This window comes from Oncorhynchus gorbuscha, unplaced genomic scaffold, assembly GCF_021184085.1.
Source record: "Oncorhynchus gorbuscha isolate QuinsamMale2020 ecotype Even-year unplaced genomic scaffold, OgorEven_v1.0 Un_scaffold_879, whole genome shotgun sequence".
Classification (NCBI taxonomy): domain Eukaryota; kingdom Metazoa; phylum Chordata; class Actinopteri; order Salmoniformes; family Salmonidae; genus Oncorhynchus; species Oncorhynchus gorbuscha.
Window position 1 is genome coordinate 93,967 of NW_025745861.1, and position 14,495 is coordinate 108,461.

The 14,495-nt window shown below is 41.8% G+C and overlaps 1 protein-coding gene across 3 annotated transcripts; it reads left to right on the top strand.

The window, feature by feature from the left end:
- Nucleotides 1-2,294: 2,294 nt before the first annotated feature.
- Nucleotides 2,295-14,495, top strand: LOC124020700 (gasdermin-E-like). Of its 3 annotated transcripts, none has more exons than XM_046335949.1 (10): nucleotides 2,295-2,511; nucleotides 3,127-3,382; nucleotides 4,574-4,778; nucleotides 9,233-9,407; nucleotides 9,522-9,642; nucleotides 10,873-10,998; nucleotides 11,937-12,064; nucleotides 12,187-12,358; nucleotides 12,466-12,539; nucleotides 12,634-14,495. In XM_046335949.1, exons 2-10 carry the CDS (start codon nucleotides 3,151-3,153, stop codon nucleotides 12,865-12,867), a joined length of 1,467 nt encoding a protein of 488 aa, XP_046191905.1. In that variant the 5' UTR covers nucleotides 2,295-2,511; nucleotides 3,127-3,150; the 3' UTR covers nucleotides 12,868-14,495. The 3 variants fall into 3 exon arrangements, with proteins under 3 accessions (XP_046191905.1, XP_046191907.1, XP_046191906.1); XM_046335951.1 differs by having other exon boundaries at nucleotides 3,271-3,382; XM_046335950.1 differs by lacking the exon at nucleotides 2,295-2,511 and adding an exon at nucleotides 2,539-2,821.

The window sequence follows — 14,495 nt, forward strand, 5'->3', positions numbered from 1 at the left end:
CTCAGAGTGTAATTTCCCTTCATTTAAATTGAGTTACACCAATGATATGTTTTATTTAAACACACAAAATTATCTATTGAATCATAACATTGATGACATACTAAAAGGGTGTGATTAGCTAAAAATCTTCTTTAATATCGACCCCTCTCCTGATAACAGTTTGCCACTGGAAGGAATGTTCAAGGTCCGTGTATATCTATACATAAAACTTAGGGACACATAATAATTGTAAATATATATATATATTTTAGTGGCCTTCTTTGCTTTATTGATCTATCTACAGTGTATTCATAAATTTAGTTTACTTTGGAGATATATATATATATATATTTGTCTTTGTAATGAGTGATGTTCAAGGGGTTAACAAAGTATTATATTTGTTTTCATTGATCTATAAAATATATTAAATACTTTTGTTTATTTTATAACATTCAAAATAATATATCCCAAAAACATGTCACTAAGATAACGTTTTGCAGTATAAAGGACTTAATACAACATAAAGTGGGACATTAAAGGGGGGTTAGTTTATTAGGATCCCCATTAGATAATACAACATAAAGTGGGACATTAAAGGGGGGGGTAGTTTATTAGGATCCCCATTAGATAATACAACATAAAGTGGGACATTAAGGGGGGGGGGTTAGTTTATTAGGATCCCCATTAGATAATACAACATAAAGTGGGACATTACAGAGGGAGGGAGGGGGAGGGAGGGAGGGAGGGAGGGAGGGAGGGAGGGAGGGAGGGAGGGAGGGAGGGAGGGAGGGAGGGAGGGAGGGAGGGAGGGAGGGAGGGAGGGAGGGAGGGAGGGAGGGAGGGAGGGAGGGGGGGTTAGTTTATTAGGATCCCCATTAGATAATACAAGATAAAGTGGGACATTAAAGGGGGGGGGGTTAGTTTATTAGGATCCCCATTAGATAATATAACATAAAGTGGGACATTAAAGGGGGGGTAGTTTATTAGGATCCCCATTAGATAATACAACATAAAGTGGGACATTACAGAGGGAGGGAGGGAGGGAGGGAGGGAGTGAGGGAGGGAGGGGGGGAGGGAGGGGGAGGGAGGGAGGGGTTAGTTTATTAGGATCCCCATTAGATAAAACTGTTATTGCACTTTGGAACTGATAAGTGTCTGTTGGTGTTGGACTCTCCTACGGTACATTGGTGAAGTATATGAATGTGACTTTCTGACCCTGTAGTAACAGTTAGGCTCTGTACACACTCAGGTTGCACAACTGATTTACCACACGTTGGACACAAAGGTTGTGAATGATACTTTATCAAATTAAACAATGATTTAACTAGGCAAGTCAGTTAAGACTTTTGTATTTACAATGACGGCCTCCCCAGCATCCCCTACCCCGGCATCCCCTACCCCGGCAACCCCTACCCCGGCCTCACCTACCCCGGCCTCACCTACCCCGGCCTCACCTACCACGGCCTCCCCTACCCCGGCCTCCCTACCCCGGCCTCACCTACCCCGGCCTCCCCTACCCCGGCATCCCCTACCCCGGCCTCCCCTACCCCGGCCTCACCTACCCCGGGCCTCCCCTACCCCGGCATCCCTTACCCCGGAACCCCTACCCCGGAATCCCCTACCCCGGCATCCCCTACCCCGGCCTCACCTACCCCGGCATCCCCTACCCCGGCCTCACCTACCCCGGCCTCACCTACCCCGGCAGCCCCTATCCCGGCCTCCCTTACCCCAGCATCCCCTACCCTAGCCTCCTCTGACCCGGACGATGCATTGAGCGCTGCCCTATGTGGCTCCCAATCACGGCCGGTTGTGATACAGTCCAGGGTCTGCAGTGACACCTGTAGCACTGAGATACAGTGCCTTAGACCAGTGCGCCACTCGGGAGCCTTAAAATACAGTAGGCTAATACTGATATTCTACACAAAATATTTCACACAACCATTGTACAATGTCTCCAAAACACTGTTTGTGCAGAAACACTCTGTTGTATTAAACCAGTTTTACCAAGCGCATTGTGCATTATTAGTTCTACAACTTCAGTGTGTACAGGGCCTTAAAGGAAACATTCCTCATCAAATCAAACTTTATTTGTCACATGCACCGAATACAAAACAGGTGTAGACTTACAGTGAAATGCTTATTAACAAGCCCTTAACCAACAATGCAGTTCAAGAAATAATTAAGAAAATGTTTATCAAATAAACTAAAGTAAAAAAAATGATAAAAAAGTAACACAATAAAATAACAAAAATGAGACTATATACAGGGAGTGCCGGTTAGTTGAGGTCATTTGTACATGTAGGTAGTGGTAAAGTGACGAAACAGGAAGTAGCAGCAGTGTAAAAACAAAGCTGTGCTTCGGTAGCCTGAAGAAAGTGAAAGTGAAAGAGTTACACGTAAGAACAGGAGCATTATTCGCTGGTAACTCTAATAGCCCTGAATCTGTGTAGGAAATAGAGGCGTTGTTGGACACTGGAGCAGACACTCTACTTGGACTTTCCAGCGACGCACATTGTTCATACGAACATCCAGGTACTTGGAGGAACTAACGTTTGCGTGGTTGAAGGATGCTATGAGGATGACAACACATCACACCAGAATATTCTTCCCAGTAATGTGGCATGTAGTTCTTACTGCTTCTAGAGAAGTTATTTTCTCATGAAATAAAACAGAAGTGAAGAGCAGGAATGTAAGAGTGGAACAGGACAGTTTACCAGTAAAATAGACTCCTCCTACTAGTATGTAATGAACTCTTGGCTAATGCATTTCAGACATATTCCTATCTCATTCATAACCTATCTCTAAGTCATAAGGACCCAGAGGAAGAAGCAGTGGGAACCAGGTATTGAAGCAGTGTTGCGATCAGAATAAATTACAGCATGCTTTGGATTGTCTTGAATGACCAACAATTTTGACAGAAATTATTTCCTGTTTGTATTCCTGTCTTGTCAAAAGCAATGCTACTCTGTTCTGATCCACTCTTTTCCCAGGGAAATTGAACCTTGTGTTTGCATGATTTAGTGTCTTGCCAACTGTGAAATGTATTTAGAATGCTCTTCTGAAGCTGTTGTATTGAGTGTTCATGTGTTCATCTTAGTTTTGTTTCTTAGACATCTTTGTCATTTGTGTCTTTGTCATCTGCTGCAGCCAGAAACACGATCCACCACCATCATGATTTCCAAGGCCGTAAAATCCATGTTGAAGGAAGTAGATTCTAACGGTAGCCTGATTCCTGTGTCCAGTCTGAACGACAGCTCTGGTAAACTGAATCTCCTCTCACTCATTGTGAAGACCAGGCCCAGATGTGGATGCTTCTGGCAGGAACCCAAATACCAGTCCAGAGGCTTTTCCCTGAGTGATGTGCTGAAACCCGGAGAACCTGAAGACGAACCTTTAAACCCAGGTAAACACCAGAACATTGGACTAGTGTTGGACTATTAACCGAAAGGTTGCAAGATCGAATCCACGAGCTGACAAGTTAAAAATTTGTCGTTCTGCCGCTGAACAAGGTAGTTAACCCACTGTTCCTAGGCTGTCATTGAAAATAAGAATTTGTTCTTAACTGACTTGCCTAGTTAAATAAAGGTACAATTAAAAATAAATAAAAAACAGCCCCTCAGGCAGGGTTGCCAGGTCTAGAAAAAAATTCCCAGGCATTAACTACGCAAAACCCACACAAAAGGCCTGAAAACTAGTCCAACATTTATTTCCGTCAGCAATAAACCAGTCGTCTCTTTCACTCCTCATATTCTATGACATTTAGCCTACAAGAGTACATGGTGTTAATGGGACATTAGTCGGTATCCAAGCAAGTATGCTAATCAAGCATCATGGCAAATTAGTTAACTTTGGCTATATCATGCTGATATTACTCATGCTGATATATCACCTGCCTGATTTTAATTCCCAAACAAATGGGCTAGTCAGCTGCACAACTGAATGCATTCAAGTGAAATGTGTCTGAATGAGAGAGGTGTGGGGGGCTGCCTTAATCAACATCATTGGGACATGGGGAGCAGTTGTTGGGGATTAATTGCCATGCTCAAGACCAGAACGACAGATTTTTCACCTTGTCGGCTCTGGGATTTGAACCAGCAACCTTTCTGATACAAACCCAACACTTTTAACCGCTATGCTACCTGCCGCCCCTCATAGATATATAGGTAATGTGAGCTATGGCTATATAGATGATTGGCTTTTGAAACGTAGACATAATAATAATAATAATAATAATATATGCCATTTAGCAGACGCTTTTATCCAAAGTGACTGACATGGAGATGGTGGGTGATTGGACATGGTTGACAGACTACCGTGAGTAAAATAGCACCACAGCGCCGTGCTCTTCCAACTGAGCGACGCAGGACCAAGACAATGTTTTTACACTTGGAACCGACAGGTTGCTCAACCTTATTCACGGTTTCTGTGTGTGTGAAGGTGGTGGGATTATGAGGGAATTCAATCAAGGTCAGAATACGTGTAGAGAGAAAAGTGCATAGAAGTGAAATAAATGAAATGTATGTGCACATAACTCGGGTCTGAAAAAATGATGAAAATGTTCACGTGTCTATTCTAATGTTGAATGTTCCCTCAGATGTGAAGGAGTCTGACTTCGTGGACCACAGTGGGAGATTTGCTGACAAGAAAGAAATGAACTCAGAAGGAAATGTGGAGGGTTTGGCGGCTGATTTAAAACTTAATTTGGGCTTAAAATGCTTCAACGAACAAGAGTCGTCCTTTGGCAGACTGAAGAAAGAGGAGGTGGAAGTGAAGGAGTTGGTTAACTACTCGAAAGATAAGTGAGTTCCCCTATACTGTACATACACTGAGTGTACAAAACATTAAGAAAACCTGCTCTTTCCATGACAGACTGACCAGGTGAATCTGGGTTGCAATTAGTAAAATGTCATACGAATAGTATTTCGTAACATGTCATACGAAATGAATGATGAACATCCACAAATGAATACATACGAAACGTAACATATTACACTAAATGGAGAGAGACAGATTTACGTTCACTTCGATTCATGAGTCCAGGTTGGTATGTTAACTACAATCATACGGTTCACCTGCCCAAGGTGTCCAGGTTGGTATGTTAACTACAATCATACGGTTCACCTGCCCAAGGAGTCCAGGTTGGTATGTTAACTACAATCATACGGTTCACCAGCCCAAGGAGTCCAGGTTGGTATGTTAACTACAATCATACGGTTCACCTGCCCAAGGAGTCCAGGTTGGTATGTTAACTACAATCATACGGTTCACCTGCCCAAGGAGTCCAGGTTGGTATGTTAACTACAATCATACGGTTCACCTGCCCAAGGAGTCCAGGTTGGTATGTTAACTACAATCATACGGTTCACCTGCCCAAGGAGTCCAGGTTGGTATGTTAACTACAATCATACGGTTCACCTGCCCAAGGAGTCCAGGTTGGTATGTTAACTACAATCATACGGTTCACCTGCCCAAGGAGTCCAGGTTGGTATGTTAACTACAATCATACGGTTCACCTGCCCAAGGAGTCCAGGTTGGTATGTTAACTACAATCATACGGTTCACCTGCCCAAGGAGTCCAGGTTGGTATGTTAACTACAATCATACGGTTCACCTGCCCAAGGAGTCCAGGTTGGTATGTTAGCTACAATCATACGGTTCACCTGCCCAAGGAGTCCAGGTTGGTATGTTAACTACAATCATACGGTTCACCTGCCCAAGGAGTCCAGGTTGGTATGTTAACTACAATCATACGGTTCACCTGCCCAAGGAGTCCAGGTTGGTATGTTAACTACAATCATACGGTTCACCTGCCCAATGAGTCCAGGTTGGTATGTTAACTACAATCATACGGTTCACCAGCCCAAGGAGTCCAGGTTGGTATGTTAACTACAATCATACGGTTCACCTGCCCAAGGAGTCCAGGTTGGTATGTTAACTACAATCATACGGTTCACCTGCCCAAGGAGTCCAGGTTGGTATGTTAACTACAATCATACGGTTCACCTGCCCAAGGAGTCCAGGTTGGTATGTTAACTACAATCATACGGTTCACCTGCCCAAGGAGTCCAGGTTGGTATGTTAACTACAATCATACGGTTCACCTGCCCAAGGAGTCCAGGTTGGTATGTTAACTACAATCATACGGTTCACCTGCCCAAGGAGTCCAGGTTGGTATGTTAACTACAATCATACGGTTCACCTGCCCAAGGAGTCCAGGTTGGTATGTTAACTACAATCATACAGTTCACCTGCCCAAGGAGTCCAGGTTGGTATGTTAACTACAATCATACGGTTCACCTGCCCAAGGAGTCCAGGTTGGTATGTTAACTACAATCATACGGTTCACCTGCCCAAGGAGTCCAGGTTGGTATGTTAACTACAATCATACGGTTCACCTGCCCAAGGAGTCCAGGTTGGTATGTTAACTACAATCATACGGTTCACCTGCCCAAGGAGTCCAGGTTGGTATGTTAACTACAATCATACGGTTCACCTGCCCAAGGAGTCCAGGTTGGTATGTTAACTACAATCATACGGTTCACCTGCCCAAGGAGTCCAGGTTGGTATGTTAACTACAATCATACGGTTCACCTGCCCAAGGAGTCCAGGTTGGTATGTTAACTACAATCATACTGTTCACCTGCCCAAGGAGTCCAGGTTGGTATGTTAACTACAATCATACGGTTCACCTGCCCAAGGAGTCCAGGTTGGTATGTTAACTACAATCATACGGTTCACCTGCCCAAGGAGTCCAGGTTGGTATGTTAACTACAATCATACGGTTCACCTGCCCAAGGAGTCCAGGTTGGTATGTTAACTACAATCATACGGTTCACCTGCCCAAGGAGTCCAGGTTGGTATGTTAACTACAATCATACGGTTCACCTGCCCAAGGAGTCCAGGTTGGTATGTTAACTACAATCATACGGTTCACCTGCCCAAGGAGTCAATATTTAGACCCAAGACCAGCAGGCAAAATGGGTTGCAATGCGGTCATGCTGGCATCTAATCTGACATCATGGTCAGGTTGTATACTGGTTGTAAAAAGGGTGTTTTCTGGTTGAAGTTCTGTCAGATGACAAAGAAGTGGAACTGTACTGATTTAGCAACTTCCTTATACTTAGAATACAGCTTAGAATCCTCACTGCTATCACAATCAGCATAAAGAATCGTAGGGTCTAGATTCATACTTAGAATACAGCTTAGAATCCTCACTGCTATCACAATCAGCATAACACTAAAGAATTGCAGGGTCTAGATTCATACTTAGAATACAGCTTAGAATCCTCACTGCTATCACAATCAGCATAAAGAATCGTAGGGTCTAGATTCATACTTAGAATACAGCTTAGAATCCTCACTGCTATCACAATCAGCATAAAGAATCGCAGGGTCTAGATTCATACTTAGAATACAGCTTAGAATCCTCACTGCTATCACAATCAGCATAACACTAAAGAATTGCAGGGTCTAGATTCATACTTAGAATACAGCTTAGAATCCTCACTGCTATCACAATCAGCATAAAGAATCGTAGGGTCTAGATTCATACTTAGAATACAGCTTAGAATCCTCACTGCTATCACAATCAGCATAACACTAAAGAATTGCAGGGTCTAGATTCATACTTAGAATACAGCTTAGAATCCTCACTGCTATCACAATCAGCATAAAGAATCGTAGGGTCTAGATTCATACTTAGAATACAGCTTAGAATCCTCACTGCTATCACAATCAGCATAAAGAATCGTAGGGTCTAGATTCATACTTAGAATACAGCTTAGAATCCTCACTGCTATCACAATCAGCATAACACTAAAGAATCACAGGGTCTAGATTCATACTTAGAATACAGCTTAGAATCCTCACTGCTATCACAATCAGCATAACACTAAAGAATCGCAGGGTCTAGATTCATACTTAGAATACAACTTAGAATCCTCACTGCTATCACAATCAGCATAACACTAAAGAATCACAGGGTCTAGATTCATACTTAGAATACAACTTAGAATCCTCACTGCTATCACAATCAGCATAACACTAAAGAATCACAGGGTCTAGATTCATACTTAGAATACAGCTTAGAATCCTCACTGCTATCACAATCAGCATAACACTAAAGAATCGCAGGGTCTAGATTCATACTTAGAATACAGCTTAGAATCCTCACTGCTATCACAATCAGCATAACACTAAAGAATCACAGGGTCTAGATTCATACTTAGAATACAGCTTAGAATCCTCACTGCTATCACAATCAGCATAACACTAAAGAATCGCAGGGTCTAGATTCATACTTAGAATACAGCTTAGAATCCTCACTGCTATCACAATCAGCATAACACTAAAGAATCACAGGGTCTAGATTCAATCCGGACCATGGAAGGTCATTTACACTTGAGACATGTACAGTCTGCAGCGTTTATGTCCAAATCTAAAGTCATTAACCTTTTAAAAAATAGTTTACTAAAGAGATATGATTAAGTATTTTGCTCAAAATGTAATGTCCCTTCATTTAAATTGAGTAACAGCAAATACACTTTTTATTTAGACACACACCAAATGATCAATAAAATACTGAGATGTCTGACATAGTGTACTTAAAGGGTGTGATTAGCTAGTATAACAGCTTGCCACTTGAGAGAACGCTTAATGTCCTTTTATATATTTCAATGAGTCATTTATAAGGTGGCAACACTAATGACATAAAGCTTAAGGACACATATTACATTTGTTTTTAAAAAGTATTTTAATAGCCTCCTTTGTTTTTATTGATCTATACAATATATGAAATACTTTTACTTCTATCATTCAAAATAATAGATAGATGTCTCTAAATCCCCGAAACATGTCCCTACAACTCTACACATCACTACTGTGACAAACCCATTTGCTTTCCTTAAGTTCGTTAAACAATATATCAAAATAATGTTTTGCATTATTATAGGACTTGTTTTCACATTGATAAGCAGATTGAAATGCATGATGATTATTTCCCTGGTAAACTCTGCATATGTCGGCTCAAACGGAAATGACTTTTACATTTATTTTGCATAATCCATAACACTTCAGTGTTACAGGTTGAAGAGAGACTTGAAAGGGTTTTCATGGTTGTAAAGGCGAGGGATGTAAAATGCATTGCAGTTCAAGAATAACCCTCTAGTATGAAGCATAACTAGTACCTTTAAATAATATTTGCTCGCCCACTCTATATTTTGTATAACATAATTTATTTGGGTCCCTCCTGCAGACGCCTGGACATGACCCACCCTGTGATCAAGCAGACCCGGGAGAAGCCCAGGGCAATATTAGGGGTGTTGACGGAGAGGATTATGACATCACAACCTTGCCCGGTCACAAACAAAGTCCGGAAGCATGGCAATGCAGGAGCCAACATGAGCGCCTGCGTGGCCCTGAGCGGGAAGGTAGGAAGAAAGATGACTAGGCGTTCTACTGAAGAGAATTATGTTTTTATCATATTTTCATGAGTGGAAAACGGGCACCAAACGTCTCTGACTGATTTGAAATTTCCTCCACAGGCCTCTATGAAGCAGAGCGGCAGTACTCAGACAGATAGTGATGTGTCACTGAAGATTCCTGAATATACTGTCGTGGCCTTCAGTCTGATTGAACTCAAGGTCAAACGCAATGGAAAGTTTGGTGAGGAAGTGTATGGTTTATCAATGTCCCAGGTATAGCTGCATGGTAAAGTACACAGCCAGTGTCTATGTTCCTCAGTGTATTTATTATATCCACTGTATTTAGGATATCCACTGTATTTAGTATAGCCACGGTATCTGTCTGTGTGTTACTGTGTATGGTTCATCAATGTCCCAGGTATAGCTGCATGGTAAAGTACACAGCCAGCATCTATGTTCCTCAGTGTATTTATTATATCCACTGTATTTAGTATATCCACTGTATTTAGTATATCCACTGTATTTAGTATAGCCACTGTATTTAGTATAGCCACTGTATTTAGTACGGCCACTGTATTTAGTATAGCCACTGTATTTAGTATAGCCACTGTATTTATTATATCCACTGTATTTAATACAGCCACTGTATTTAGTATAGCCACTGTATTTAGTATATCCACTGTATTTAGTACAGCCACTGTATTTAGTACGGCCACTGTATTTAGTACGGCCACTGTATTTAGTATAGCCACTGTATTTATTATATCCACTGTATTTAGTATATCCACTGTATTTAGTGTATCCACTGTATTTAGTATATCCACTGTATTTAGTGTATCCACTGTATTTAGTATATCCACTGAATTTAGTACAGCCACTGTATTTAGTACGGCCACTGTATTTAGTATAGCCACTGTATTTATTATATCCACTGTATTTAGTATATCCACTGTATTTAGTGTATCCACTGTATTTAGTATATCCACTGTATTTAGTGTATCCACTGTATTTAGTATATCCACTGTATTTAGTGTATCCACTGTATTTAGTATAGCCACTGTATTTAGTACAGCCACTGTATTTAGTATATCCACTGTATTTAGTACAGCCACTGTATTTAGTACAGCCACTGTATTTAGTACAGCCACTGTATTTAGTATATCCACTGTATTTAGTATATCCACTGTATTTAGTATAGCCACTGTATTTAGTATATCCACTGTATTTAGTACAGCCCACTGTATTTAGTATATCCACTGTATTTAGTATATCCACTGTATTTAGTATATCCACTGTATTTAGTATATCCACTGTATTTAGTATAGCCACTGTATTTAGTATAGCCACTGTATTTAGTATATCCACTGTATTTAGTATAGCCACTGTATTTATTATATCCACTGTATTTAGTATATCCACTGTATCTGTCTGTGTGTTACTGGTTATGACTGTTGTCTGCTCTTGTCCACAGAGCTGTGCCTCTTCTCCAACAATGGGGGCTTTGAAAAGGTTAGGTCGAATTATGAGATTGAAGAGGATGGATTTATGGACCTGGTAGGCGACTTTGATGCCAACAGCCCCTTAAATCTGAACAAAGGTAATAATGCCAGTGGAGGATAATGTATCCTGTTTAGCGGTCAACATGTAGTCTACTGAATGGAATGTCTGGTCAACATGTAGTCTACTGAATAGAACGTCTGGCCAACATGTAGTCTACTGAATGGAACGTCTGGTCAACATGTAGTCTACTGAATGGAATGTCTGGTCAACATGTAATGTAGTCTACTGAATGGAACGTCTGGTCAACATGTAATGTAGTCTACTGAATGGAACGTCTGGTCAACATGTAATGTACTGAATGGAACGTCTGGTCAACATGTAATGTAGTCTGAATGGAACGTCTGGTCAACATGTAATGTAGTCTACTGAATGGAACGTCTGGTCAACATGTAATGTACTGAATGGAACGTCTGGTCAACATGTAGTCTACTTAATGGAATGTCTGGTCAACGTTTAGTCTACTGAATGGAATGTCTGGTCAACGTTTAGTCTACTGAATGGAATGTCTGGTCAACGTTTAGTCTACTGAATGGAATGTCTGGTCAACATGAAATGTAGTCTACTGAATGGGATGTCTGGTCAACATGTAATGTAGTCTGCTGAATGGGATGTCTGGTCAACATGTAGTCTACTGAATTTAACGTCTGGTCAACATGTAGTCTACTGAATGGAATGTCTGGTCAACGTTTAGTCTACTGAATGGAACGTCTGGTCCACATGTAATGATGTCTACTGAATGGAACATCTGGTTAACATGTAGTCTACTGAATGGAATGTCTGGTCAACATGTAATGTAGTCTACTGAATGGAAGGTTTGGTCAACATGTAGTCTACTGAATGGAATGTTCAATATCTAAGTTGTTCTTTTTGATGAGTAATTATGAAGTTACCACACTTTTGGTATATAAAAAAACCCATTGATCAATATTTTACAAGTAACACGTTCTGTTCTGTCTGTTGTTTGTGTGTTGACAGAACTGGAGAAACTGAGTAGTCATTTCCAGCTGCTGTCAGTCCTGCCAGCAGCCAAACGCTCCTCTCTGCTCCAGCTCCTCAAGACAACCATGGAGGACAGAGAGGCAGTCAGTGTGCTGGAGAGTGTGGTGAGTGAGACGTACAGAAACAGGGCACAAACACACACACACACACACACACACACACACACACACACACACACACACACACACCTAATAGCCACGATGAATATCTCTCTCTCTCATCACAGCTGGATCAGTTGTGTGAAGGTGAGACTCCTGACCTGGGTGATCTGGAAGAGTCTGAGAGGGAGACAGTCCAGGCCATACTGGATCTTGTAGACCAATGTGTTGGGAAGGATGAGGACGAGATCAGATCTTCACTTCTCAGTGCCGTCCACCTCATTGTCAGTGCCATGGACGGTGAGATAGAGAGCAGTTTTCACAGGATTCTCCAGTTATTATTTGATCAGTTCCTGGGAAACTAGGTTCACTACTGTGGTTTTATGTGTGTATATTTATTTATTCAGGAATGACAGATGAGGGTCTCTCTGTGTTGGGATCCTGTTGCAGTCCTCCAGTCTTACAGGCCCTGCAGATCCTGGTGAGTTCACACCTGCTTGATTGAGCCTCCAGTCCTATATGGCCTTTTAGAAAAGAGTGCATGTAAGCTTATTCCTGTGCTGCTTGTCCTCCAGGTGCAGCATGTGGCAGCAGGGAGTGGGGAGACCCTCTCTCTGAGAGATGCAGGTCTGGCTGTTCTGACTGAGGAGGAGCTGTATCAGAGGACAGAGCGTCTCTTTGCCCTCTCCAATGTGGAACTTACCAGATTGAATGAGGACGCAGAATTCACAGTGACTTCAGTTATCTGCCCTGGACACCTTCCTCTTGTCATGAGTATCGCTGTGAATGGCCTGGCCTCTTTAGGATAGATTGAGCCAAATAGAAACATTCCTTGTGCTACAAAGTGGATATATGAACTGCACCGCCAGGGATGAATTTCAGAAATGTCACATTTGATAACATATTGTTGATGATTGCAAAGCGACAGGAGTAAAACATATCAAAAACAAGATAATGCACGTGTGAAGAAAAATGTACAAAATAATATTCCCACTACTGTACATTAATTAATGACACATTCCTACATTATGGTGTTTCTAAACGGTGCAGTGTAATAACAAAAACCCACTGGAAAACAGCAATAGAAAATAATGGGTACATAACCCGACGCACACCAGGACAGACGTGCACAAGCACTTACAATAAACAATCATCGACAAGGACATGAGGGGGAACAGAGGGTTAAATACACAACATGTAATCGATGGGATTGGAACCAGGTGTGATGGAAGACAAGACAAAACCAAAGGAAAATGAGAAGAGGATCAGCGATGACTAGAAGGTCGGTGACTTCGACGGCCGAACGCCGCCCGAACAAGGAGAGGGACCAACTTCGGTGGAAGTCGTGACAGTACCCCCCCCCCCCGACACCAGCTTCGGGGGCGAGGCGCAGAGCGATCTGGACGAAGACGGTGGAACTCCTGCAGCATAGATGGACTTGGTCTTGGCACCTATCAGCACCTCCGTATTTCCCCCATCCCTTCTTCTCAAACACATCTACTGTACACCCCTCTATACACCTACTTCCTCATCCATTCTCCTTCATTCACACACAACATATAGCGTAGTCCTCCACACATCCATTCTCTTCCACCCTCCTACACATATTCACCCTCCTTCACTCTCCCATTCATATGTATAGACACATACCCACACATACACCCACTCATACCCTCTCTCTCTCTCACACACACACACACACACATCACATAGGTGATGACAAAATGTCTATGTTGTTCAAACACTGTGAATCAGACATCACAGGAATGGACCATCATACTGACTCCACATATTCAGCATTGGGGATGTTATCTTTGCGTAGAGAATCATTATTAAAAAGAATAACATCATCACCCTGGTATTCTAGACATCAAGATTACCACGGTGCTGGACTTCCTCTTATACTTTTTGAACCTGGTAGCACAGTAATGTGAGAAAGTTGACACTTTCAAATGAGTGTAGAAGAATAACGGACTTCACAGAAATGTTTTTGAATGTTCTTTGGACATGATTCTGGTGAACAGTCTGTTTCTGTTCTTGTCATGTCGGTCACTTGACAATGTTAAAACGTAGGATCCCCACCCTCCTCCCTCCCTCCCTCCTTCTGTAATGTGCCTTTATGTTGTATTATCTAATGGGGATCCTAATAAACTAACCCCCCCCCTCTCCCTCAAAATGATTAATCAAATCTCTTTGGTAAATGATTAAGTAAATTACTTTTAAAGGTTAAATTACCTTAGATTTGAGATCGGTGGCCTCCATTTAAGAAACTCCTAAATGACTTATAAACGTGTAATTGATGTGACCTATACTTTGATGCAATGCATCATTCAGGGCAGCCCCACTATCCGCTGTCCTGCATGTAACTCTGGATTTCATTCACACACATTTCATTTGTAATTGCTTGAGCTAATAAAGCACACAGTACATGCTCGTT

What these genes read in the sequence shown, in the direction of transcription:
- LOC124020700 (XM_046335949.1), top strand. Translation starts at nt 3,151, where the DNA reads ATGATTTCCAAGGCCGTAAAATCCATGTTGAAGGAAGTAGATTCTAAC. An exon ending in CCCCTTAAATCTGAACAAAG is followed by an intron (nt 10,999 to 11,936) that starts GTAATAATGCCA and finishes GTGTGTTGACAG; the next exon opens with AACTGGAGAAACTGAGTAGT. An exon ending in TCAGTGTGCTGGAGAGTGTG is followed by an intron (nt 12,065 to 12,186) that starts GTGAGTGAGACG and finishes CTCTCATCACAG; the next exon opens with CTGGATCAGTTGTGTGAAGG.